Raw genomic sequence first — 27,992 nt, forward strand, 5'->3', positions numbered from 1 at the left:
ACACAACAAACAATTGCATCAGTCTCCGACTGGAGATTGAGCGAGCCCTGAAGGAGGGGAAGCTGCAACACTTGTTGCCAGCTGCGCAAAAGTAAACCAAGCGCATCACCCCCCACAACGAGGGCACCTCCACGGGTAAAAGGACCATGCATGTGGCTTCAACACACATGATCAACAGAGGATATGGAAAGCCGCGCAAGGCGGCAAGAAGACCGGATAATGACTGGAAAGACGAACAAGTCGTCTTTCCAAAAGTCTGAGGCGGCCCACTTGACAGGCGCACCGTCGTTATCACAGGCTACCTGGCTCACTATTGCATGGAGCGATTATTCATCGACCCGGGCAGTACTTCTGACATCATATATGAGCAGTGCTTCAACCAGTTTAATCAAGAAGACAAAGATCGGTTGCAGCCGGTAGACTACCCTTTGGCCGGATTCGCATGAGAAACCGTATTCCCCCTGGGCCAAATTAGTTTCCCCGTGCGCCTCACCAACGAAAGGCACACGCGAATAGAGGAGGTAAATTTGTGGTTTTACCCCATACTTCCAAATACGACGTACTTCTCGGGAGAGAGTCCCAAGGCGACTTCAACATGATTACATCCGTCTCCCACTCTGCCATCGGTTTCCCAACCGAGACGGGGGTCGCGATAATATACGCCCGTAGAGAAGTTATGACCACGGATGAGCTGCGTTTGACAAAGACGGCAAGGCTCACCCCCAACACCCAATCGGAGAAATGGGTTCTTAACGCAAGACACCCAGAGCAAACGGTCACGTTGGGACATGCCTTGTCCAACCAAATCAGAGCGCGACTGAAGCAACTCTTCTTTAGGAACCAAGATATTTTCGCATGGACACCCGCAGACATGACAGGGATGCCACGTGAAGTCGCGAAACATTTCTTGAATACCTTGCCAAGTATCAAGCCAGTGATCCAAGGCCAACGCCACCTTGGATCCGCAAAGAATGAGGCGATGCATGAGCAGGTCAAAGAACTGCTCTCAGCAGGCATCCTGCGAGAAGTCAAATACCAGACTTGGTTATCCAACCCAGTCATGGAAGAAAAACCAAACGGGGGTTGGCGCATGTGCGTCGATTATAAAGATCTCAACAAAGCCTGCCCCAAAGACTGTTATGCACTTCCCGAAATCGACGAAAAGGTCGATAACCTCGCCCCATTTCGATGGAAGTGCTTCCTCGATTGCTACAAAGGCTTTTACCAAGTACAAATGGCAATCGAAGACGAAGATAAAACGGCATTCCGCACACCTACCGGAAATTACTGCTATACAAAAATGCCGTTTGGGTTGCGCAACGCGGGCGCAACCTATCAAAAATTGACGAATGACACCTTTGGTGATCAAATCAGCAAAAGTGTCGAAATCTACATGGACGACCTGGTCGTCATGAGCATGGAAGAGGATACCATGCTCATCGATATTGAAAGAACATTCCAGACCCTGCGTAGCGTCAACATGAAGCTCAATCCAGGGAAATGCTCGTTTAGAATGGAAGAAGGCAAATTCCTTGGATTCATCGTAACTAAAGATGGATTCAAGGTGAACCCGGAAAAAGTTCAGGCGATCGAGCGCATGCCATCGCCTTCTACGATGAAAGAAATGCAACGACTAGCTGGCAGGCTAGCCGCACTGAACAGGTTCTTAGCCAACCATGCAACTAAATCTTACCCTTTCATCAAAACTCTGCGGAACTGCTTAAAAAAGGAACAGTTCCAATGGACCGCAGAGGCTGAAACGCATTCCGGGAGATGAAAGAGTGTCTGATCCAACTCCCAACTTTAACTGCGCCACACAAAAAGGAACCACTCATCTTGTACTTATCTACCGCAGACAACACGGTAGGTGCGGTACTCATAGTGGAACAGGAGTGAGTTCAAACACCCATCTACTACATTAGCAAAATGCTCAACGACCTAGAGACAAGATACTCCATCATGGAGGAAATTGGTACTCGCACTGGTACACGCATCAAGACGGTTACGACGTTACTTTGCAAATCACATCATCACCCTATTAACCAATTACAGGATCGAGCCGATCCTCTCTTAGCCTGACATCTCTGGGAGATTAGCAAAATGGGCCATCGAACTGGGTGCGTACACATTGATCTACAAACCGCGCCCCGCAATCAAAGGCCAGGTCCTAGCTGATTTTGTTGTCGAGGTACCGGTAAATCGCATCCAAGAATGCGAAGAAGAACAAAACCCTACACCACCACCATCCGCAACGGAAACTTGGGCACTATTCACTGATGGTGCATCCAACGAGGATGGTGCGGGTGCAGGTCTACAACTCGTCAGCTCCGACGGCCAAGAGCTCACCTATGCAATCCGCCTCGTGTAACAACCCTCGGTAAAACCAAAACCCTTATGATAGTTCCAACACCCTAATATATCATAAAATGTCCCAATATGTCTTATATTACACTCCGTATGTGAAAACCGAGCTCGAAATAAGATCATAACGTATAAAATAAATTAAAAACAATAAATATTAAGCTGAGGCGGGCCGCGTAGACCCACCTCAACATGTACGCTGGCGGTATCAAGGTCAGACTTGATTACGCTGATTTCTTAAGTTCAGGCAGGCCGCGTAAGACCCCTGATTAGTTTACACGGGCCGCGTGAGACCAGATAGATGGCACAGCCCGGTGCGGCCACGTGGCCCAACACCCGGCAAACCTATGTGATGACCCAGCTAAGTTACACGTTGACCCAACGTTGACGCGGGCCGCGTAAGGCTTCGCCTTATCTTACGCGGGCCGCGAGAGAGTCAAGATCAGACCCTATAAATTGAGGCCATCGGCTTCAGTCGAAATTCGCTCAAAAACTTTCTTTCTTACTTAATTTCTGAATAGTAGAAGCTATACTCGGGTATTATACCCCCCTAAATAGCGAGGTTCTGCTACAATGTAAGTATTATAATCCCTGGAGACGTATTAGATACTCTGACCGATTGATCTAGGGTTCCGTAACGGCTGTCGTGGTTCTGCCCGACATAGTCGTTGGAATGCCGTCTCGGGGAGGGTATTACTAATGTTAAAATGGGTTATTATACTAACACACATGCATTTGTGTAATTTTTAGATTATTCTTAGGAAATCCTTACTAAAAACCCTAAAACAGCAATGTGAGTTAATCCTCTTTTTATATACTCATTTTTGTGAGTTAATCCTCTTTTTATATACTCATGTTTGTGAGTTGATCCACTTTTTGTAAACCTTTTTGTTTACTGTTTTTAACAAAACCTCACTAATTAATTATATACAAAGCAGTTATTGAGTATTTGTAAAGAATACAATTATAGTGGGTATGTTGGGGTTTTGTATACAAAATTGGTTATTGGCGTGGTAACATCCCATAAGTTGAGTTTGACAGTACCACTGACGTTAATTGTTATTTCTTGGAAACAAATGTAAATGCGGATGTGCCCTCAATACTGTAAAATGATTGGTATTTCAACTTGATTAAACTGGGATTCACTCATCAGTATTTCCCACTGACAAAATGTTTTTAAAACGCGTTTCAGGTAACAAAATGTGAAAGCCAAATAGAAGCCAGCTGGACAGCACTGAAGGCTTGGAAAAGTGGCAATAAAGTTACCTAAAAGAAATAGATGTTTTTCTGAAATAAAAATAGGGTTTATTCCTATTAAATTATGTGTACTAAAAACTTGGGTTTTACCCATGTGTTGAATATTATAAAATGTGGTGGCTTACTCTGATAACATATTTCCTAACTACGGTCCTGATGAAAATTTCCGCTGCCAAATTGAATAAAATAACGTGATACCACCGAAACTGGCTCGCGGCCGCCCGTTCCCGGGAACTAGGGATCGGGGGTTGTGACAGAAGGTGGTATCAGAGCTATGCCACTGATTCAGCCGCAGAAGTGTTCCGCTGACATCAAAATTTAAAGTGTTAGGAAATAAATTACGAAAATACGTGCATAATTGTATTTTCTTGTTATGTGTTATCTGACTATCTGTTAGTTTACAGTGTGAGCGACCAAGGACCTTCTGACGTATATCGTCAATTGTCTGGTTCGCCTAGGAGCGAAGGCACCTCCTCTTCTCAGCCAGCCCTCTCAGGGTACTCTGCTGATACTGAAGAAGGAATCTTTGTGTTTAAGGCTCAATCTGAAGAGCCATTTCCTCAGAAAAAGAGGGGATGGTTCAGTAGGGGAGCACACGAGCGTAGGAAACGTATGAAAAAGTTGCAGGAACAGCGAGTGTTAGCCGCAGCTAAGAGAGAAACTGATGCCTATGCCCAGGATATGCTTAATAGGGGTATAGCCAACATCCATATTTTAGCAACCACTGCCGCTGACCCAAACCTGGAACAAATGCTAGCACCCCAACCACAACCACCAATTCCTGATCAACCCATGGAAATAGAAAACCTTGGAAATCAAGTAGAAATGCCTGATTTCAACCCGGAGGAGATACCTAGGGTACCTGCACCAAATCCCCTCGACCCAAACGATTACGACCCCTGGTGGGACGATGTTAGGGACTATGTGCAACAAAACCCGATACAGGAAAATGTGCCAATACCCAACTTAGGAGCCTACCCAGGGTTAGATCCTCAAGATCCCTATAACGTTAGTGATGCATACATTAGGGAGATCTTAGAGAATCCCTACCCATACCAGGCCCCGTACCAGGAACCCGCACCCCAGATTCCAAACCCAGTCCTAGAACCTGCACCCCCAATGAGTGCAGAAAACGTACAAGAACTTAGGACTTTCGGTGAGGAAATTTTAGAAAGCAGTGAGAGAATGCAACAGGTGGGAGAGCGTCTCGTATGGAAATACGACGAGCGCAATATGGATTTTTGGATGAATCCATATCAGTGAATGTGATGGGAGAAACGGTAGTAATAATAATATAATATAATAATAATAATATATTTGTGTATGTGTTAAAAAAAAAACTACGGATGCATACTACTAGTATTGTAACTTTTCATTTCAGTCGGTATTGTAATTTTAATTTCAGTACTGGTGTGTAATAGATGCATAATTTATGAATAGAGTAAAAGTCGCAATGCTCGATGCTTTTGACCAAAAGTGTGTGTCATGTGATTGGCTATATTTAAATATTATTTGTGATATTCATATTTGGTAAATGTTTAAAATTCAGATGGACAACGAAGTGAATCAAGAAAACCAGAATGATAATATTCAGAACGACAACCACTCGAATAATGAGAATCCGAACAACAATAACAATGGAAACCAAATGGATAATAGTGCTGTTCAACACATAGTGGCACAAGGAATTATAGATGCAATGCCATTTATTAATCAAACGGTTCAAGAAGCGAATAATAAAAGTAAGCATAGCAGTAAGCGACCAAGTGAACCAGAACACAGCGTGAATAATGGACCAGTACTTCAAATGCCCATTCCCAAAAGAAGAAGAACCATGCCATATGGTTGTTCTTACAAAGAATTCTGGTCTTGTAAACCAATAGAATTCTCGGGCAATGAAGGACCCATTGCAGCTCTGCGCTGGATAGAGAAAACTGAAGCTGTTCTGAAAATAAGCAAATGTGCTGAAGAAGATAGGATAATGTTTGCTTCTAATTTATTTAAGAATGCAACTCTAGAATGGTGGAAATCCTCCAGTCAAGAGGAAGTGATAGAATTTATAGCATGGAATGAGAGGAGTTCAAAAATATGGGGGAAAGGAAGTTCTGCCCTCCCAATGAAAAGGAACAGATAGCGAATAAGTTTTTGAATCTTAGAATGACCGGGGTAGATAGTAAGGGATACACTACTACATTCTTTGAATATGCTAGAATAGTACCAACCCTTGCATCACCTGAACCGGTATTAATCTCCCGTTACATCTGGGGATTAATTGGAGAAATTAGACATGTAGTCAAGGCAGCTAGACCCCAAACCATAGAAGAAGCTGTAGAACTAGCCAATACCTTGACTGATGAACTAGTGCGAACTAGAGAAGAAGACCAGAGGAGAAACCTATCCCAAAGGCTTACCCAAGAATTCCATTCGGGGAATTTCAACCGTAGGATGTAGGTTCTACCTCTGCACCATACTGCAAAGTCTGCAGAAAGAAGCATTCAGGAAAATGCTCCATCTACTGCAATTTTTGCAAGGCCCCAGGACACAAGGAAGAGAATTGCAAGAAGAAATCCAGTAATGGAATGTGTTTCAATTGTGGAGAAAAAGGTCACATCAGGACAAATTGTCCGAAATTGGCTCCAGCTGCAAACAACAAGAATCCTAAAAATGCTAGAGCATTCGTTCTAACTGCAGACGAAGCCAAAATGATTCCAGACGTCATAGCTGGTACGTTTTTAGTTAATGATCTTTTTGCTAAAGTATTATTTGACTCTGGTGCAAACCAAAGTTTTATTAATACTTCATTTTGCAAACTTCTAAATCAATCATTAACTAAACTACCACAAGAATGTCTAGTAGAGACCGCAAATGGATAAACCGTTAGGATTTCTGAAATCTTGCAAGGAGCAAGAATAGAAATTTTTAATCAAAAATTTATAGCAAACCTTTACCAAATGAATCTGGCAGGATTTGATGTCGTATTAGGAATGGATTAGTTAATAGCCAATAAAGCCAGTATTTTATGTGATCAAAAGTCAATTCAAGTAAATTCACCAAGGGGTGAAAAGATCACAATCAAAGGAGATCAACCATCTAGATCCACTAAATTCATCTCTGTGATGAAAACTGCAAGTTATATAAGAAAATGATCTATAGTGTTTTTGATTTCTATAATCACTAACACTAAAGGAAAAGAATTAAAGGATATTCCAGTAGTGTCCCGGTTTTCAGATGTTTTTCCAGAAGAATTGCCAGGGCTACCGCCAGACAGGGAAGTTGAATTCAGAATCCATCTGCTACCAGGGACAGCACCGATTGCCAAAGCACCTTACCGTTTGGCACCCGCTGAAATGCAGGAACTGAAGAAACAATTAGACGAATTATTGGAAAAATGATTCATACAGCCAAGCTCATCACCATGGGGAGCACCAATATTTTTTGTTAAAAAGAAGGACGGATCAATGCGTATGTGCATTGACTACCGTGAATTGAACAAGGTAACGATTAAGAATCGGTATCCATTACCGAGGATCGATGATCTGTTCGATCAACTTCAAGGAGCTCGATTTTTCTCTAAATTTGATTTAGGACCAGGATATCATCAATTAAAGGTACAGGAAGAGGACATTCCTAAAACCGCATTCAGAACAAGGTATGGTCATTATGATTTTACTGTCATGCCATTTGGTTTAACCAATGCCCCAGCTGCATTTATGGACATGATGAACTGAATATGTAAGCCATATTTGGATAAATTCATAATTGTCTTTATAGATGATATTCTAATTTACTCGAAAAGTAAGGAGGAGCATGCAAAGCATTTGCACTTACTTTTAAGTTTACTAAGAAAAGAAAAGTTGTACGCTAAGTTTTCCAAATGCGAGTTTTGGTTAGAACAGGTACAATTTCTTGGACATTTAGTTAACCATGAAGGAATTCATGTGGATCCAACAAAGATCGAGGCAATTAGCAAATGGAAAACCCCCGAGTCACCAACTGAGGTTAGAAGTTTCTTAGGATTGGCCGGTTATTATAGAAGATTTATTCGAGATTTTTCTAGAATAGCCATTCCCTTAACCAAGTTAACCTGTAAATCCACTAAGTTTGAATGGGGACCAAAACAAGAAGAAGCCTTTAGAGTCCTTAAGCAAAAATTAACCCATGCACCTATACTAGCGCTACCAGAAGGAACTGAAGACTTTGTAGTCTATTGTGACGCTTCTAAGTTAGGTTATGGATGTGTATTGATGCAACGTCAAAAAGGTTATAGCTTACGCCTCTAGACAGCGTAAGAATCATGAAGAAAATTATTCAACCCATGATCTAGAACTAGGAGCCATAATTTTTGCCCTCAAGATTTGGAGACATTATCTTTATGGTAGTAAGTTTACCATATTCACAGACCATAAGAGTTTAAGGTATGTTTTTGGACAAAAAAAGTTAAATATGAGACAAAGATGCTGGATGGAAATGCTTAATGATTATGATTGTGATATTCAGTATCATGCAGGGAAAGCTAATGTAGTGGCTGATGCTTTAAGTCGAAAGTATCACGAAAAGCCAAAAAGGGTACGTTCTTTTAAATTAAATCTACAAGTAGATTTAAATGATCAGATTAGAAAAGCACAAGAATCAGTAATCAAGGAAGATACTGAAAAATTAAAAGGAATGATTAAGGAATTAGAACAAGGAACTGATGGAATTTGGAGATTCCATAAAAAGAGAATGTGGATACCTAAATTAGGAAATTTATGTCATCGTATATTAGAAGAAGCCCATAAATCTAAATATACGATGCATCCAGGAAGTGATAAGATGTACCAGGATTTAAGGAAAAATTTCTGGTGGATAGGAATGAAAAGGGATATAGCAGCTTATGTTTCTAAATGTTTAACTTGTTCACATGTTAAAGCTGAACACCAGAAACCCTCAGGATTATTGCAACAATTAGACATGCCAGTGTGGAAATGGGAATTGATAACAATGGATTTTGTTACCAAATTACCCAAAACAAGAAAAGGTAATGATACAATCTGAGTGATTGTAGATAGACTAACCAAGTCAGCTCATTTCCTACCAATGAAGGAAACAATTAGTATGGAACAATTAGCCAAATTGTATGTAAATGAAATTGTTTCATTACATGGAATACCTTTATCAATTTTTTCTGATAGAGATAGCCGTTTTACCTCTCATTTTTGGTCAAGTTTCCAAAAAGCAATGAGAACCAAGCTGAATCTAAGCACAGCTTATCATCCTCAAAGACGGGCAAAGCGAAAGGACATGCTTAGAGCTTGTGTAATTGATTTCGGAGGTAATTGAGATGATCACTTACCTTTAATAGAATTTTCTTATAATAACAGTTATCACACAAGTATTAATGCTGCACCATTCGAAGCACTTTATGGACGAAAGTGCAGAACCCCAGTCTGTTGGGCAGAAATTGGGGAAAAGTAACTATCTGGACCTGAGATAGTGCAAGAAACAACCGATAAAATCATTCAAGTCAAGGAACGACTGAAAGCAGCACGTGATCGGCAAAAGAGCTACGCTGATAACAGATGTAAACCGTTAGAATTCCAGGTAGGTGATAAGGTATTGTTAAAAGTCTCTCCTTGGAAAGGAGTGGTAAGATTCATCAAAAGAGGAAAGCTAAGTCCCAAGTATATTGGACCTTTTAATATTATTAGAAGAATAGGACCTGTAGCCTATCAGTTACAACTGCCAGAGGAAATGGCAGGAATACATGATGTATTTCATGTATCTAATCTCAAGAGATGCTTATCAGATGAATCACTGATAGTACCTCTTAAGGACATAGAGGTAAATGAACAACTCAAGTTTGTAGAAAGACCTCTCCAGATTGAGGACAGAAAAGTTAAAAATCTCAAACACAAGAGACTAGTTCTGGTCAAAGTAAAGTGGGAATCCAAAAGAGGACCTGAATACACATGGGAACTTGAATCAGAAATGCAACGAAAATATCCACACTTGTTCCAGTAGAACTCGAGGACGAGCTCTAAAACAAGGTGGGGAGGATGTAACAACCCTCGGTAAAACCAACACCCTTATGATAGTTCCAACACCCTAATATATCATAAAATGTCCCAATATGTCTTATATTACACCCCGTATGTGAAAACCGAGCTCGAAATAAGATCATAACATATAAAATAAATTAAAAACAATAAATATTAAGCTGAGGCGGGCCGCGTAGACCCACCTCAACATGTACGCGGGCCGTATCAAGGTCAGACTTGATTACGCTGATTTCTTAAGTTCAGGTGGGCCGTGTAAGACCCCTGATTAGTTTACACGGGCCGCGTGAGACCAGATAGATGGCACAGCCCGGTGCGGCCACGTGGCCCAACACCCGGCAAACCTATGTGATGACCCAGCTAAGCTACACGTTGACCCAACGTTGACGCGGGCCACGTAAGGCTTCGCCTTATCTTACGCGGGCCGCGAGAGAGTCAAGATCAGACCCTATAAATAGAGGCCATCGGCTTCAGTCGAAATTCGCTCAAAAACTTTCTTTCTTACTTAATTTCTGAATAGTAGAAGCTATACTCGGGTATTATACCCCCTAAATAGCGAGGTTCTGCTAGGATGTAAGTATTATAACCCCTGGAGACGTATTAGATACTCTGCCCGATTGATCTAGGGTTCCGTAACGGCTGTCGTGGTTCTGCCTGACGTAGTCGTTGGAATGCCGTCTCGGGGAGGGTATTACTAATGTTAAAATGGGTTATTATACTAACACATGTGCATTTGTGTAATTTTTAGATTATTCTCAGGAAATCCTTACTGAAAACCCTAAAACAACAATGTGAGTTAATCCTCTTTTTATATACTCATTTTTTGTGAGTTAATCCTCTTTTTATATACTCATGTTTGTGAGTTGATCCACTTTTTGTAAACCTTTTTGTTTACTGTTTTTAACAAAACCTCACTAATTAATTATATACAAAGTAGTTATTGAGTATTTGTAAAGAATACAATTATAGTGGGTATGTTGGGGTTTTGTATACAAAATTGGATACTGGCGTGGTTACATCCCATAAGTTGAGTATGACAGTACCACTGACGTTAATTGTTATTTCTTGGAAACAAATGTAATTGCGGATGTGCCCTCAATACTGTAAAATGATTGGTATTTCAACTTGATTAAACTGGGATTCACTCACCAGTATTTCCCACTGACAAAATGTTTTTAAAACGCGTTTCAGGTAACAAAAAGTGAAAGCCAAATAGAAGCCAGCTGGACAGCACTGAAGGCTTGGAAAAGTGGCAATAAAGTTACCTAAAAGAAATAGATGTTTTTCTGAAATAAAAATAGGATTTATTCCTATGAAATTATGTGTACTAAAAACTTGGGTTTTACCCATGTGTTGAATATTATAAAATATGGTGGCTTACTCTGATAACATATTTCCTAACTACGGTTCTGATGAAAATTTCCGCTGCCAAATTGAATAAAATAACGTGATACCACTGAAACTGGCTCGCGGCCGCCCGTTCCCGGGAACTAGGGATCGGGGGTTGTGACACCTCGATTTCAAAAGCACAAATAACGAGGAAGAATATGAGGCTCTATTGGCAGGGCTGCGTCTAGCAGTCAAACTCGGCGTTCAACGTTTGGAAGCACACGTCGATTCACTACTCGTTGCAACGCGGCTACTATGCCACAAAAGGGGATATCATGATCCTCTATCTCGAACAAGCCCTGCAACTGAAACCAAAGTTCACTTCCTTCAATATTCGCCATATCAACAGAAGTGAAAACAAACCCGCGGATGCACTTTCAAAACTCGTATCCACTAGCTTCCAACATCTGGCAAAGGAGATACGCATTGAAATTCTGAAAAATCCCTCAGTACCCCTACGGTAGGTCAACGTCATCCAGTACGGTACAACATCCTGGATGAAACCAATCATTGCATATTTGCAATCAGGTGTTACACTCGAAAGCAAAGCAAAGGCGCGCAAATTACAATACAAAGTGTGCCATTATCAAATGGGAGACGGTATTCTATACCGCAAATCATACCTGGGGCCACTCCTACGATGCGTAAATCCCCAAGATGCCACATATCTAATCAAAGAAATACATGAAGGATTATGTGGCATACATGCGGGCCCACGCATGGTGGTGGCCAAAATCATGAACGCCGGATACTACTGGCCCCGCATGCACCTGGACGCGGTCAAGGTCTTGCGCAAGTGTTTCAATTATCAGCGCCATGCTCCCAAAACCTTGCGCCCCAAGAACAACCTGACCCCCGTCACCACCACATGGCCATTTCAAAAATGGGCAATCGATGTGGTGGGCCCATTTCCAGACTTACCAGGTGCGGTAAATTTTATCATAGTGGCTGTCGACTATTTCATTAAATGGGTGGAAGCAAAACCACTTGCCTCTACCACCGCTATGATAACAAGAAAATTTGTTTGGGAACACATCATCTGCCGTTTCGGTTTACCGATATGCATCGTTACCGACAACGGCACCAACTTCGCAGCCGAAGACTTCCAAAAATGGCTAAAGGAACTAAACATTGAACACATATTCTCCTCAGTGGCGCATCCGCAAGGGAATGGCCAAGTAGAGAGTATCAATAAAAGTTTAGTCAAAGGCATCAAGGCACGCTTGGGAACAACCAGACGCGGCTGGGTCGATGAACTCCCTAGTATCTTATGGGCTCACAGGACTAGCCCAAAGATAAGTAACAGTGAGACACCCTTCAGCCTGGTCTATGGCTCGGAGGCGGTGATCCCCGCTGAAATAGGTCTTCCTTCACCCCGAATGTTGGCAATCAACAAGATAGACAATGAGGTTGAACGCATGATTGACTTGGACCTCCTAGAAGAAAGGCGTGAAAACACAGCAATCAACGAGGCCAGGTACAAAACCAAACTTAAAAAGTACTACAATGCACGCGTTCGCATTTGTACCTTCAACCCGGGAGACTACGTCCTTCGCGATAACGAAGCATCTAACGCAGAACGCCCAGGGAAACTGGCCCCGAAGTGGGAAGGACCCTACCTCATCCAAGAGGCCCTGGGCAAAGGCGCGTATAAACTACAAACATTAGAAGGCGAAACTATTGCACGCACATGGAATGCTCAGCAACTTCGACACTGTTACATGTAAGCCGTGTTTTTACATTTTCCATGTAACCTATCGGGCCGTAGGCCATTTGCAATAAATAAATGAACGATTCAATGCAATATTGTTTGTTTTCTTCTATTACAAATGTGTGTTCCACTTTACGGTATCTGCAAAAACAGATTGGCAAAATCTTCATTCGCGATACCCACACAAAGTGGTAACCACACACAAATATTGTAATAGGCCAGCAAAGGCAAAACGTTAAGTGTCTATCCGGCTGGATACGCACATACGGTTTTCACAAAACCTACACAATTACTAAACCTTAACGGGATGAAAACAGGAATTGACTAATACTCATACGACAAAGGTATAGAGTATACTCAACTGCGCTTTACAGCCGACAGAGTTCCCCATATGTGCGCTCACACAAAGAGTAAAAGATTTTTTTTACATACTTTGAGCCGCACATACTTGCATATCACCTAGATATGCAAAAGGGAAATTCAGACTTAATGCTATTCACAATAACATTAACTCTTACACGTTCAAGCATGCAAGTAATAAAAAAAACTTGTACAAATTGAACAAAACGATTAAACTTTGTATTCAAAAAATTTCAACACCTACGCGATGCACAAGAGATTTACATAAAGTTTCCTAACATATTACATTCAGGAAGAAATCAAAAAGGGCACGTAGGCCAACCTAGTCCTTTTTTGTACTGTTGGTACCCTCATCACCCTTGCCATTACCAGCGGTCTCTTCCTCCGCTTCCTCTTCAGAATCACCATACAACAACCGCAAGCGGTCCACATAATCTTCCGCCTCTAAGAATTTATCAATTTCCTCAAGGGCGGAAATGGACAGGTCGTTATACGCTGTAACAGCGATAGCAAGACGCGTTTCAGTATCCACGCCATGGAACCCATACCTTTCATCAGTAAATTTGCCTTGGGATAATAGGTTCATATGGCTGATACATCGGTTATAACTAGCTTTAAAACCAGCCTCCCGCGCACGCTGCTTCAGCTCCTCCACAGCAACTGCATTCTCAGGTGCGTCAAGGATGGCTCCAACAATCTGCAAAAGGCAAGCAATAAGGTTAGCAAAGACAAACCTAAACGATAGCAAAGGCACCGGGTACTTACATGCCCGATACCGTGATCACGCATCCACTCGCGATCTGCCTTCAGCTGCTCAAAGGAAGAAGTCAGGCTGTCTCTAGCCTCAGCAGCTTCCCTTGCCAGCGCTTCAGCTTCAGCAACGCGGGCAGTGACCCTCTCAATCATGGTCACCTGGTTCTGCACTTCAACCTACCAACAAATAAGAGAATACAAGTACAGAAGCCAATCAGTTGTATTTTTCAAAGACAAAAAGAAAAGCAGACTCGAGCAGTATCAGGGTTATTACCTGGAGGCCCTCAACAGTCTTGTTTAAATTGGCGCGGTCAACATTTGCCTCTTCAAGAGCCTTGGCAACGGTCTTCTCCTTCATCAAAGCAGCATTCGCTGCTTTGAGATTAGTGACCTCCTGGCGAACACGAAACAACTTTTCATTCTGTTTTGCCCAAGATTCTTTCCAGCTTTTGCGCTCATTAGAAAGTGATTCTTTTCAACTCTTGCGCTCATCAGAAAGCAACTTGGAAAGAGTACGAACCTATTAAAGGCTGGCAGTTGCAGCCCACTCCTCAGTCTACTTATACTGCTCAAAAGCAGCCTTCTCCCTTTCAAGCTGCTCCGTACCCTCCCGAGCAGCCTTCGCCAACACTTCAGCCTCAGCCCGTAAGCGAGCGTTTTCCTCCTCCTTGCATCCCAACACCTTGTAATCTTCCATAATGGCATTTGCCATTATGGAACTCCCAACAAGAATCGAAGAGAGTTGGTTGATTTGGAGCTCACGGGGCAAAGCGCAGGCCCGATTAACTTCAAACGACGTGCCCAAACCACCCAAAATCTCCTTGCAAGCTGAGAGATCATTTGAAATATCATCCCCTTGCATAACATTCCAAGGGGGATGATGGTAATTCACAGCCCGGTCTAAGTACGGTAGTAGAACCCCAATTCAGACTCATCAGGCTGAATAGGAGGCCCTTCAAAACCCGTACCCCCAGAAGCGGAACCGGAAGCCTTCTCGGCAGCAGGAGACTTTTGCTTTTCAACATCAGCAAATTTCAGATTCAGATCATCAGTATCATGCGGGGAGATCATATTATCATGGGAATCCACTGTATCAAAGATTTGATCCGTGGTTTTCTTCCCAGTATCCTCCACCTGCACAGAGGGCTCTGTAACCACCTTGACAGAAGGATTTATTGTAAACCCTTTGTCAACCCACGCATCCGCAGTCGTGTCATGCGTAGGGGAAAGAGGAGCATCAAATAAGGAGAAACCTTCATCTTGCGGTTCTTCGAACAAAGCAAAAATAACTATCAATTACAAGTACAATGACAAACACTTGTAAGGTTATGACTCACTTACCAGACACAACCGCAGGCTTCGGCTGAGAAACAGCAGTTGTCCGTTTCGTTTGCAGCCTCGGACGTTTTTTCTCACCGGCACCAGCAGCCTTCTCCTCTGCCTTCCTTTTCTTCTTCTCATCAGCAGGCTTGGAACCCGTAGAGGATCCACCTGCCGCCGCACCACCACCTGGAACACCCAAACCCTCAAGGGTGTCAGACACTACCATGTAATCGGTGTATCTACGGAAACGAGAACAAGATATACCTGCCGCGTGCGGCACCAAAGGAGGAACAACTGCGGGTTCATGTTTTTTCCTCTGGCCACCCCGCATAGTTTTCTCCACATGCTTCTTGGAGCGGCTTTCGCGTTAAACTCTCCCAAAGCCCCAAGATTACCTGCGTTTAAATCATCGAACAAGAAAATTAGCTAGTTCATTTTCTTTACAAAGCTAGCAAGGAAGTAATCTACTATAACTTTGCCTTGCGGCAGTGGCGCCTTCAGCGCCTCGCGGTCAGGAATGCGGAAGTTGTCGCGAATGGTCAAGTTAAAACCTTCTTCACCTTCCACACTCCGAAGTATCTCAACCTTGCCCTTAAAGTTCGGATCAAATATCCTCCACAGGGTAGTGTCCTCTGATAGTACACTTATAAATCAGTAACACACAAAGAAGTAGCGAAACCGCACAAGAGTAAACATACTTACCATCACTCTTCTCCCGCACAACGGGCCTTGCTTTCCTATCAGGCCTGGTCAACATTATCCGCAGCACCCACAACTGCGAGTTGTCCAGCTTTTTAAACTCAATGGTCTTCAACTTTGGGAACCACTCCACCGTATCAGCCCTGGGAACAGCAATATCCTCCGCAAGGATGGTCTCAGCCACATTCCGCAGGGTCATTTTGGCAACAACTGTGGTGGCTTTAATGTAAAAGAACCTTGTCTTCCACTTCGTGATACCCTTCGGAGGGGTCATAAGCTTAGGGCTCCCAAACCGTTGGCCGAAAGAAAAGAACCCAATATTCACCGTTAACTGGTAGAAACGCCGGAAGTCTTCAACCTTGGGTTCCATACCAAGAGCACGAAAGGTGTACTCAAAATTACGAACCCGAATCATCCCAAATGGGCTCATTTGGGAAATATGGAGTTTATACCACTCCAATACTTCGACAACAAACACCGTCAACGGCAGTCGGAGGTTGCCATTAAGAAAGAAGTCAGCCCACATGGTGACGTATCCCGCCGGAGCATCAGCACCGGTGTCACCTTCCCGTGGATAGATAAACCCATACTCTTGGGGCATCCGAATACTAGTCATCAGGGTATCAAACTGACCCTTCGACCACTTCAACACTGGTAAGCCCCCGCCGGGGGCAGCACCATCTTCCTCCTTCTCCGTCGCCGCCGGCGATGAAGGATCTGGGTTTTCACCCTCAACATTGTGTGGATTCGATGGTTCAGCCATCATAAAATGTAATGAAAGAGACAGAAGATGAGTTCACAAGAAACTTAGAAACCTCACCGGAATATCAAACAAGTTATCGGAGAAGACGAAGGAAACTCTCTTTCTCTCACCGAAATTTTTTTGAAATTTCGAACAAGTGAGCGGAAACCACAAACAGTTTCCCCTTTTATAGTCACCGTAATAAATGCGGAACAGAAACCGAAAGGTCGTGGGAAGAAAGAACAAACCATGCAGCGACACGTGTACAGCGACGGTTCCGCTGACGGTTACCACGTGCGAGTGGCCGCCCACGCGCCTGACAAAAGAGACTTTTACACTCCTGCTATAGCGCATCGATTGTCTCAGGCAGTGCAAACGTCCTTTCATTTCAGCACATGTCAGGCAAATCTCACCAACTTCTACTAACTCGCACGTGCGGTCTACAACATTTCCCAAAAAAGCGACAACAATATCCAGCATGAAGCGGCATGCGGTTTCTCTGGTATACCGCACCATAACCCATACCGCATGTCGTTTTTTACATCCCCTCAAAAAATAGAAAAAATATATTTACACTATGTAAAGGGGATAAATCAATACCCGCATATACCCACGAGCACACGTGGAATATGTGGAGATGACACACACGAGCCCGTACAGGTGTGTCAGATACTCAGAACCAACGTTGTTCTTTGGACTGCGAAAACCGCTTCTCAGGAACAACAAAACCGCATCACCTTGAAGTTCTTCAAGCTTCAAATCCCTCGTGTCCGGTTCACAAACACAGAGGGTACGCAAACAACTTCTCCTTAGGAAAAAGGATAAGTATGATGTGCAACCGCACATCAGCAACCCTGACTCCTTATCCTTCAAGAGCTACATTAAAGAGAAACCCTCTTTTAAAGCGAGACTTCTGAAAAAGACCGCAGACACTCACGAGTAGCTGCGGCGGAACACAACTACGCGAACGGTAGCTACGGAAGAGCCACAACTAAGCCATCACGCGGTTGAGCAAAGCTACTTCCAGGAAAACTGAACTGCTTTCCAACGAAGCGTGAAGGAAAGTGGCTACAAAACAAAAGCATACGAGTTTCACCCGGATTCCCAAATATCTGAGGTGATCTCCTTGAGCAACAAGCCAAGCAACAGTGGTAACAAGTCTGCTTATGACTTTGTTTGCCCACTTATGAGCTGGATAGAATAAACAATGGTGGCACAACCATGCATATGACCATGTTTATTTGACCATTATCCAGATTCACATTGTTCGACCAAACATGGCCAACAATGACGTAAGTACCCAACATTGCAACAATGAAAAGCAACGAGGTAACCGCAAAGTACGTGCGGTTACTTGAGAGCTAACTGGAAGAACATGAACACCCCATAAAGTAGGGATCATCATTCCATGTCCAATTGCTGAACATAGGGCTTGAGCAAAGGTACTCACATCATTGCATCAGCTACCGCAGAGGTTACAACTAGAGTTGCGATGACAGAAATCTCCCGTCACCGTCTCAAAGGTTGGTTCAAACCTCGCAGACATCTCAGTCACGACCTCAGAGGTTGGTTTGACACACCAACAGGTGGCACCCAACCCTGATGACATCAGAAAAAGGTAGACCATACTACCACATCAAAACCCTAGGCTGAGAATTTCGCATCAGACAAAACTTGCTCACCGGTACGGAAGAGACGTCACACGACTCTACCGGATCCCCAGCTTGATTTTCTAGAACCAGGAGCCATCTGCATGGCCTAGAATCTTCTCCAAACTACGAGCTACCTTCTAGACACCATAGTCGAGTACTCCTCCCGCATGCAACTTGCGTGAGGGAGCAACACTAGACTGGGGGGACTTGAAGGGGTATGGTCCTAGATCTCGCGTCAGCATGACCGCGAGTTACCATTACCCTTATCAAAAACCTCCACCAGCAAGAACTTATCTGTGTCCGTGCGGGCACGCGCGAACACAACTGTCGAATCCAATCTGTCAAAGGGTGGGAAAATAAAGATAGGCATAAGCGATGCGGCCTGGAACCGCATCCTATGAATATCTCCTTACCTTGTGTATGAAAACGGGTGTACGCATAGCGATGCGACTCAGCACCACATCCTATGAACACTTTCGTCAATACAAGGGATCTGGACAAGAACAACAGTCACCATAAGCGGCGATGCGGCCAAGCACCGCATCCCGCAGTCTTTACCAGGGTGGGAACGCGAAAACAACAGCGGTTACCGCAAGCAGCGATGCAGTGCAACACTGCATCCTGCCCACGAGGCAAGTGGGATTGACACCACAGAGCAAGTGGCACCAATGACAGTCACCTGTCAGCCCATACGTAAGCAACAGACTGACACCGCAGTAGGACGTGGCTTCACCTCCACAGCCGACAAGCCTGACACACCTGCATAAGGGCGGCGCGTTGTTAGTCTGTCATCTCAACCACCCTCCTTCACTCCTCGGCTATAAATACCCATCCCAAACCTGGTTTAAGGTATCGCTTCTCAACTCCCTCACAACTACTACTATCACACACTTTCCTTCTCAAGCAAATTACTGATTCTCATGCCGGAGAGTGGTAAGAAGGAGCGCCCCCCACCCCATCCTCCTTGTTACGAGTCACGGTGTGTTTTCCTTGTGCAGGAGACAACCCAGCTGACTGTCCAGCCACCGATCCTCGGAAAGAAGAGATTAACCCTACTTGATGAGACCAGTGAATTAACCTCTCCTGGTTAACCACTGTTTCATCAGTAGTTTAGTTTTAGAGGTCTAGAGTTTAACTTAGTGTCTAGTCTAGGTTAGTTTAGTTAATATTTGTTAAACTACTTTTAGCACATCAATGCTAAAGGTATGCTTAAGCTAAAACATATTAAAAGTAAGATCTAGATCAGATCAGATTGTGGCGATAGCGTTCCTGGTAAGGGCTAAATACACTGATAAAGGAATCGCTTTTAATGCTAGAGGTGTCAAAATGAAGAGCGTTAATGGTAATGCATGAGATAGCCTATTGTAGAAGGTACGAACATTACATCATGAATCCCAAGAATGGCATATCGGAGATTGATTACAACTTAAGAGTAATTCATGTTACGTAGATGACTTATAACACGAGAGAGTTTATAAGCTGAGTCGTAAGATATACTCATGATTCCTAAACTGAAATCCGTGCCACAACTTGGGATTTTGAAAAGAAAAATTTCTCATATAGCGCCACAATGATGGAGTTAAATGTGCAATGTCATAGAATAGAATTTGAATCACCCAAACACATAACCAAACTAAACTAACACAATATCTCTCATGATTAGTTTAACGCTGCTTTTGATAATTTGACAGAGACACTTATATATAGGATGTACCAGCGGCGTATCCACCATTTCTCTATCAAACTTTCATCGATATCGTTATTCGAATCATGATTGATCATAAATAAAACTTACACAAAACTTCTCGTGACCAGTCTAGCGAGGCTTTTGATAGTTTGACAAGGACACTTACATATAGGAAGTACCAACAGCGTTTCCACAGTGCCCTTATCAAATTTCATCGGCTTCGATATCGAGTCATGATTGATTCTATCTGACGACACGGCTAAAACTTACTAACTCACACAATAAGAAAATATAACCAAAACCATTAAACAACCAATGTGTGACAGAGTGATGATTGCGTCCTTGACTTGTCGTGACCACGTCCTTGTCCCTTACAGTTCAGGTCGTGTTACATCAATAGTATAGAATGAAATCACAATCGCACTCTTGTCCCTTGTGGGTCAAGTAGTGGGGTAGTAGTAGTGTGTAATGCAAGTAATATGAAATGGTAATAACGACCTTGTCCCTTGCAAGTCACATCGTGAAATGGTAACGATTGCGAAATTGCAATAATATGAAATAACAATAAAGGTCATGTCCCTTACACGTGAAAAGGGCAATAATAGGAAATGAGAGTAGTACGAAGAGACAATGGAATGATATTGGCGATATTGTTAAGTGTTTTAAGTACGAAATGACAAAATAGTACAAAATGATCGTTGTAGTAAGTGTCAATATCGTAAAATGTCATAGTATGTAATGAAAACAAGGATATTTTAAGATGGTACCGTCGAAAGCGTGACAACATCATAAGTTATCAACGGTATGTAATAGAATTTGGTAATTGTATGGAATGACGTTAGTGCGACACATCAATGATATGGAGTGGAAATAGTAGAAAAAAGGTCGATAATATGGAAAGATTAAACATGAGGTCGGATGACGAAAGCAATAAAATGACAGGAGTGACCTTAACTTCTATAAGTTAGATGATGAGTACGGATTAAGCAACCATAGGGTGTCATAAAGACAAAGTAGATTATAGAAATGAACCGAATATTCTTAGACTAGCAGTTTGGAGGTTCGTCTCAGGTGATGGAATGGTAATAGGATAAATTCTAATTTTTGCTAAGAATCTTTTATTAGTTTTAAACGGAGTTGTATTATTCATAGCTTTACTAAACAAACTCACGTTTGTTGAGGTTTTGTATACTTGATTATATTTAGCAATTCACTACGTGTGAAATAATAGTAGTTAAATTTAGCATGCATAAAACAACCCAATTTATTTATAAAAACATATATTTAAGTTTTAAGAGAAATTTTATAGTCTGAAATAGAAAATTTATTAAAAATATTTATTAATATTATTTTTATACGTTTAAAACTATGTGTGTGTATATATATATGTATATATTTTATATATATAAGACCAAATTTGAGGTCAGAAAAATTTAACGTCCCCATGTGCCCTCAACTCAAATTTGACGATCACTGGGCATAGGTTACGAAAATAGTTAGAGTTCTGACGCTCAAAATGTTTAGGCCCACCAGTCCACTTGTAGTGGGAAGGGTTATAGTGGTGTGTTCCCTTGAGTTTAAATCACATTAGATGACTCGTTCGGACTTAAAACATACTACAAAAATTGAATCGCTAAACTTGTATTAAAAAATCACACCAACTTTTATTTGACTTAAACTAGTTCGTACCAATTTGATTCAAAATGTTTTATTTAAATAATGGTGACAAAGAGTTAGAGCAGCAGGATTATATCACGTTGTTGCCTGCATGGCTGTTGACTTGAATTAGATTGGTGTTGAACGCTCATCCGCGTGCCGTCTGGTTATTGTGATTCACTTCGTTGGTTCGAACTCGGGCATTGATAATATTAACCAGTCGGGGATTCTCCTTCCTGGAATGGGTTGGGTCCTAAATTGAAACAAGTTCGAACGTAAGGTACGAGTTAGGTGTTATGCTACACGATCAGTTGACCTATAAGTGGAGTATCTGGTTGGCCACATGGTCAGGTCATAGGTTGTGCGTTTGGCCGAACAAGTGAAAGAGTCATGAGTATGGCATTTTGATGAAATCCTCGGTTGGTCAGGTTGAGGTTTAAGGCGTCGGCAAGTGTTGACTAGGGGCCATAACGCTCGCACTTAAGTGAAGTAACGACACACGGAGTTGACTGGATGATGGTATCGGTAGATGTTGCACTGTGGAGAAAATCCATGATAAGACTTTTCGTTAGGTTGACGATTAGTGGCAACTTGATTTAGCGGAATAGCTGGTATGATATAGTTTGGTCGATTTCCCTTCGGTTGGGGTTGTTGTTGTGAAAGGACAATTTAGTTTCAACCTCTTGGAACTGGTCCATGGAAGATTTGGCTTTGAGCGTCTGTTGAACTTGAATGACAATGTCAGGAATAACCGCAAATATCCGACGGGTAAATACTCGAACAAATATCCTTGACAATAACCCGAAACCCGAAATAAAAATAAGGCACGCTAGACCCATTCTAATCGTTCTTAAAGTGTCCCTCCTACAAGTATAGTATACACAAGTAACTAAGGATGAGCACGGTACCCGTTCGGTACCGAAAAATGGGAAAAGTGGGTATCGGTACCGAATACACCGGTTCGGTACCGGTACTTAACGGTGTTTTACCCGTAAATACCAGTACGATACCGGTACCAAAAAACAGATAAAGTGGGCACCGGTACCGAATATACCCGGTACGGTTCGGTACCAGTACTCGGTACCAAATACTCATCCCGACTAGGGGTGCAAACGAGCCGAGCCGAGCCCGAGCTCGAGTTCGACCAGGCTCGAGCTCGAGCTCGTTTAACATATAAAAGCTCGAGCTCGAGCTCGGCTCGATTCGAGCTTTATTTCTAAAGCTCAAGCTCGGCTCGAAGGTAATTTTTCAAGTTCAAGCTCGACTCGTTTAGTATTTATTAATTAATTTATATTAATTATCTATATGAATTCAAAGTGCTAATGAAACAATTTTAGGTTTTTGGTTTTTTAGTTCTATTTTATTTATTCTTCTTTTGTAAGTATTTTTTCTAATAAATAAATAGCAACTGATAATTTTTTAACTATTTGTTTTCTCCTTTTGTTATTAATAATATTTTTATTTATCATTCAATTTAACTTTAAATTCTAAATTGGTATCTATATATGTTTATTTCTTATTATAACATTTCAAGTTATTTGCCAGTGTATTGTGATGGTATGTTATCGCAGACATTGGATCAGTGTTGATTTGGTTCATTACAATACTCGTATGATACATTCACTTTGTATAGAAGTCAATACATGTTTTACATCGACTAAAAACGATATAAATGGACACCGGAATTGACACCAATGTTGTTCGAACGGTATCGATCGGTTCAGATTGTTACGACAGTTGTACTGATATTCATTTATTATCACAAACAAAGTTGTATAAACGAAAAACTTTCAAAACTGGAAACCCTAAAAATGAATACGAGTACCAGGACCCATGTTGATCGGTACGATACGGTAGCAATACGTTGTCAGTTTATATCGAAAGAAAAAACAATAAAAATAAATATTGGTATTGCAACTAATGTTGTTCAGTTGGTTTCGGTTCAGTATACAACGCTAACGACACAATCTCCGTTATCAAACAAGAAACCATAAAAATGAAAACATATCGGTATCAATGTTGTTCAATTCGGTACATTATGGTAGGGATACGATGTCAGTTTATCGAAAGCAAAAAAGAATAAAAATAAATACTGGTACCGATACATATGTTGTTCAGGCCGTTTCGATTCGATTTAGTACGAGAACGACACAATATTCGTTTTCAACAAAATTTATATTGCAATACCGGAAAAAAATAAACGTAGAATGCGAACTAATCGAACCGATACCAACTAAACAACACTGATCCATTTTTATTGTTTTCAACCGATGCAAGGTTTTTCTTTTCAATTACTAGAGCGAGTGTTGGTATATAACGAACCGAAAAATAGCGATCGAATTCCTGCCGCGAAGCGCGAGAGAATCTCACTAGTTATAATTATTATACATATAATTAAGTTATTTTTTATATTTATATGAATGGTAATTATTATTATATAAATATATGTTTAATATATTAATAAAAAATATATAAACAGAAAGCTCGTTTAGTCTTGCGAGCCGGCTCGAGCTCGATAAGTGAAGCCCGGGCTCGGGCTCGTTTAGTAAACGAGCTTGTTTTTTAGGCTCGGGCTCGAGCTCGTTTAAGCTCGGCTCATTCGAGTTTTTTTTTTTTTTAACCAAGCTCGAGTAGCTCACGAGTAGCTTGGCTCGTTTGCACCCCTAATCCCGACAACTAACTATAAAGGAGTGTAGTTGGTGATAACATCGTAAACTGCTCTTTACCAAACTTCTCAGTCGATGGGTTACGTATCAGTTACTTGGAATCACCGTTTGTTTCGCCATTTTACATTCAATTGACCGTCGGTTGGGGATGTTCTTTACCAAACTTCTCAGTCGATGGGTTACGTATCAGTTACTTGAAATCACCGTTTGTTTCGTCATTTTACATTCAATTGATCGTCGGTTGGGAGATGTCAATTAGTTTCACGCCGTTCATGTGCTTCACAGATTGTAGTCAATTTTTGAATCTTCACTTCTTATTCTGAGGATTATACATGTTTGCCTTTTCTCCAATCGTAATTTGGGCGATCTCGTTTAGATGTCTGCCATAAGGTGTTCGACGAAATGTCCTCTGCCCCTTTGGAGTTTGGACCTTTGGGTTCTGGTAAAAAGAGTATCATTTCACATTTGGTACTACTCGGGTCGGGTTATTTCACCCATGAACTGCTGAAAGTGGGATGAAATGTTTTTGTTTCATTTATATAATAATGCAGCATTTAGTTATAACTGGTCACTCTGTAAGCATATTGATCATGTAGTTTGTAATATATTGCTATACACATGCATGGTTTCCTTGTGTCACATTCAATCCATTTGACATGTTTTTTTCTTAGCCAAGTGTTTTTAAAATGTATGTGTTTGACACAACAGAGATTAAAACATACAAACCGAATAAGCTCCGAATAAGCTCATTACAAGTAAACCAAGTAAAACGATAACAACATTATTACTTAAACATCTAAATGAGCTCGTAACGATGAACTGACTAATTGTAGTCCGATACATACGACTCTATTTAAGGCTGTGAATCGTTGTTTTCACCCGTCATTTCCTCTAGTGACTTCCCTTTCGATTCAGGCACCATGAAAGTACACAAAGTTCCCAAAAAATTGATCACGCCCAACACGATAAGCGAATTCTTCACTCCAATACCTGCTGGGTAACCCGCATCTGTTTTGGCCGGATCTTGATTTTGAGCCAGATACAAGAAGCCGAAAGCACCCACCATTGCACCGAGTTTCCCCGATGCTGCTGAGATACCATGGCAGGTAGACCGAACTCTAGCCGGGAAGATCTCTGCTGGGACCACGAAAGTGGTGGTGTTAGGCCCGAAATTGGCAAAGAAGAAAGTGAACGAGTACATCACCACGAACGATATATTGTTTTCGGGTCGGGTCCAGTGGTTGTAAGGGAATGCTAACGCGAACATAAAGATTGTCATCATTGAGAAACCGAGTAGTTGAATCTTGAATCGTCCCATTCTATCAATCAAGAAGACGGTGAACCAGTATCCAGGAACAGTACTGCAAAGAGCGATAAGCGTTTGTGCTCGCGCGATTCTGTATACTTCTTCAATGGCATTCATTGTTTTCGCGGGTGGGATCCAACCTATTGCACTGAATATGTCCTTCTGGAATAGATTTTGACTGTAGAACGCGATATCGAGTAGAAACCAAGTGCTGGTGGTTCCAAGCAAGTGTAGCCCGTGTCGTTTTAAGAACTCGCGGCTAAAGAGACCGTAACCGTTGTTGGACTTCCCATCAACCTTTTGTTGTTCGGACTCGATTTCCATATTTAATATTTTTGACATATCCGAAGCCGCCTTGGTGGCGTTTTTCGCCACCAGGGCAGTGTAACGGGCGGTTTCTGGCATCTTAGACCTCGAGTAAAAGGTCATGAGAGCCGGGACCGCCCCAACCATCAGAATAATCCGCCACACGTAATCCGCTTCGGGAACCGTCGACTTCACCGGATCAACCTCATACGGTGGAGCCTCATACCGCGAATTAAACACCGACGACATGATAATCGCGAACACGCCTCCCGCTAAAATCCCAAACCCCTGCATTGCGAAAACCGCAGCAATAAACCCGCCACGAGTTTTCTTATTCGAGTACTCGGACATTATCGTGGCGGACAGCGGGTAATCTCCCCCAATCCCAAACCCGAGCCAAAACCGAAAGAAACAAAGCGTAGTCATAACCGTCTTGGGCGAGCTCCCAAACGACAAACCCGAAGCGATGGAACATAGACACATCAACATAAGTGTGATCCCATACACTTTCTTCCTTCCAAGCTTATCACCAAGCCACCCGAAAAACAACTGGCCCGCTAGCGTCCCAACGAGTGCGACCCCGTTAACCATAGCCGATACATTCGGCGGTAGGCTTCCGGGCTTGGGCGAGTCGAGTTTCGTGTAGTAAATGCGACCAAGCATTTTGGTCACTAAAGAGATACAAAACAGATCATAGGCGTCGGTAAAGAAACCCATTCCTGCAATCACTATTGCAGTGAAATGATACCACTGTGTTTTGGCGCCATCAAGAGCATTTAAAACTTTTAAATTGCCTGATGTCGCCGCCATTGTTAATTCTTCAAGAAACTTCCACAATTTCAAACCCTAATTCGCCAACAGATCTTGCGAAATCCTCTGTTTTCGTAAAATCCTGCAAGCGAAAACAATAACAATTAGAGGTGTGCATGAGTTGGTTTGGATAGGTTTTGAACATAAACATACAAACATATAAGAATATGTATATATGAAACAGAGCAATTCTTGATATTCATGCATGCATGCATGTGTGTGAAAAGAATAAACATAATATATATATAATAGATAAAAGGATTAATAATACTAATAATAATATTCAGTAGAAATGAAGAAAAACGGCGAACAGAGGGAATATTGGAAGTGAAACTGACCTATTTTGTCGTTGAGGAAGGAAGGAAGGAAGGAAGATAGGATGATGAATGGGTGATTATGATGGAAGATATGGGGGTTTATATGCAACAAAGAGTATGAGTATCTAGTATGGTATATTCTTTTTATTTTGGCATCTTTCGTCAGCTAGAAATTTCTGCGCCACCTTCTAGGGTTGAATTTAACCGTTCCTCACTACTTTATCAATTTTTTTTTTTAATTTACTAGAATTTTAATCTTAATATATCAAAAGCAGTTATTATGACATAAGTTTCTTACCTTTTTAGAGAACTCATTAATTTTTTTTGTCTATTCAGAATTTATGAGGGAATGTATTAATTTTTTTTTGTCTATTTACTTATTGAAGATACATATCCGAAACCGGACATGGTCCTGGGGACGAACCGGACTCCACTGGGACGGACATCTGAAACATGTCCGTTCCACACCAAGCACCTCCAGGGACGAACTTCCATTCAAGTGCGTCTGGACGAATGACGTCATCTCAGTTGACTATTATAAATACCCCGCCAAGTACAAAGCCAAGTACGATTTTCTGAACCTTCGTCCTTATTTTCTCTCTCTAATTTCTCTCTCTACCAATACTTATCCTCACGCCGGAGGGTGGTCGCAGAGGGGCCCTCCCATCTCTGCGGCGAGCCTAACGGTTTTCTGTTTTGCAGGACCGTTCCCTAAGCTTTTCCACAAGATCCAAACCCTCGTTACAGGCTTCGGCCTCGACACGATTTTTTGGCTCTTCAATTGGCGCCATCCGATCTTAAAGCTCTTAGTCCTTCACTCAGGTGAATTTCTTGAGCAAAGAACTGACAAATGGCGGCCTCAGGTTCTGTGAATCTGGGATCCACAACTGTTAGTACGCAAACTACAGCACCAGCAAGTAACGTTTCCATAACCTCAGCTGCTTTAAGCTCAGGGCCGGGAA

At 42.1% G+C, this 27,992-nt stretch overlaps 1 protein-coding gene across 1 annotated transcript; it reads right to left on the reverse strand.

The window, feature by feature from the left end:
* Positions 1-24,917: 24,917 nt before the first annotated feature.
* LOC110936892 (probable inorganic phosphate transporter 1-7) lies at positions 24,918-27,165 on the reverse strand. Its single transcript, XM_022179301.1, has 2 exons — positions 27,052-27,165; positions 24,918-26,795 (listed from the first exon to the last, which is right to left on the reverse strand). The coding sequence occupies exon 2, from the start codon at positions 26,711-26,713 to the stop codon at positions 25,145-25,147; it is 1,569 nt and encodes a 522-aa protein (XP_022034993.1). The 5' UTR covers positions 26,714-26,795; positions 27,052-27,165; the 3' UTR covers positions 24,918-25,144.
* Positions 27,166-27,992: the final 827 nt, after the last annotated feature.

This window comes from Helianthus annuus, chromosome 4 (genome assembly GCF_002127325.2).
Source record: "Helianthus annuus cultivar XRQ/B chromosome 4, HanXRQr2.0-SUNRISE, whole genome shotgun sequence".
NCBI lineage: Eukaryota > Viridiplantae > Streptophyta > Magnoliopsida > Asterales > Asteraceae > Helianthus > Helianthus annuus.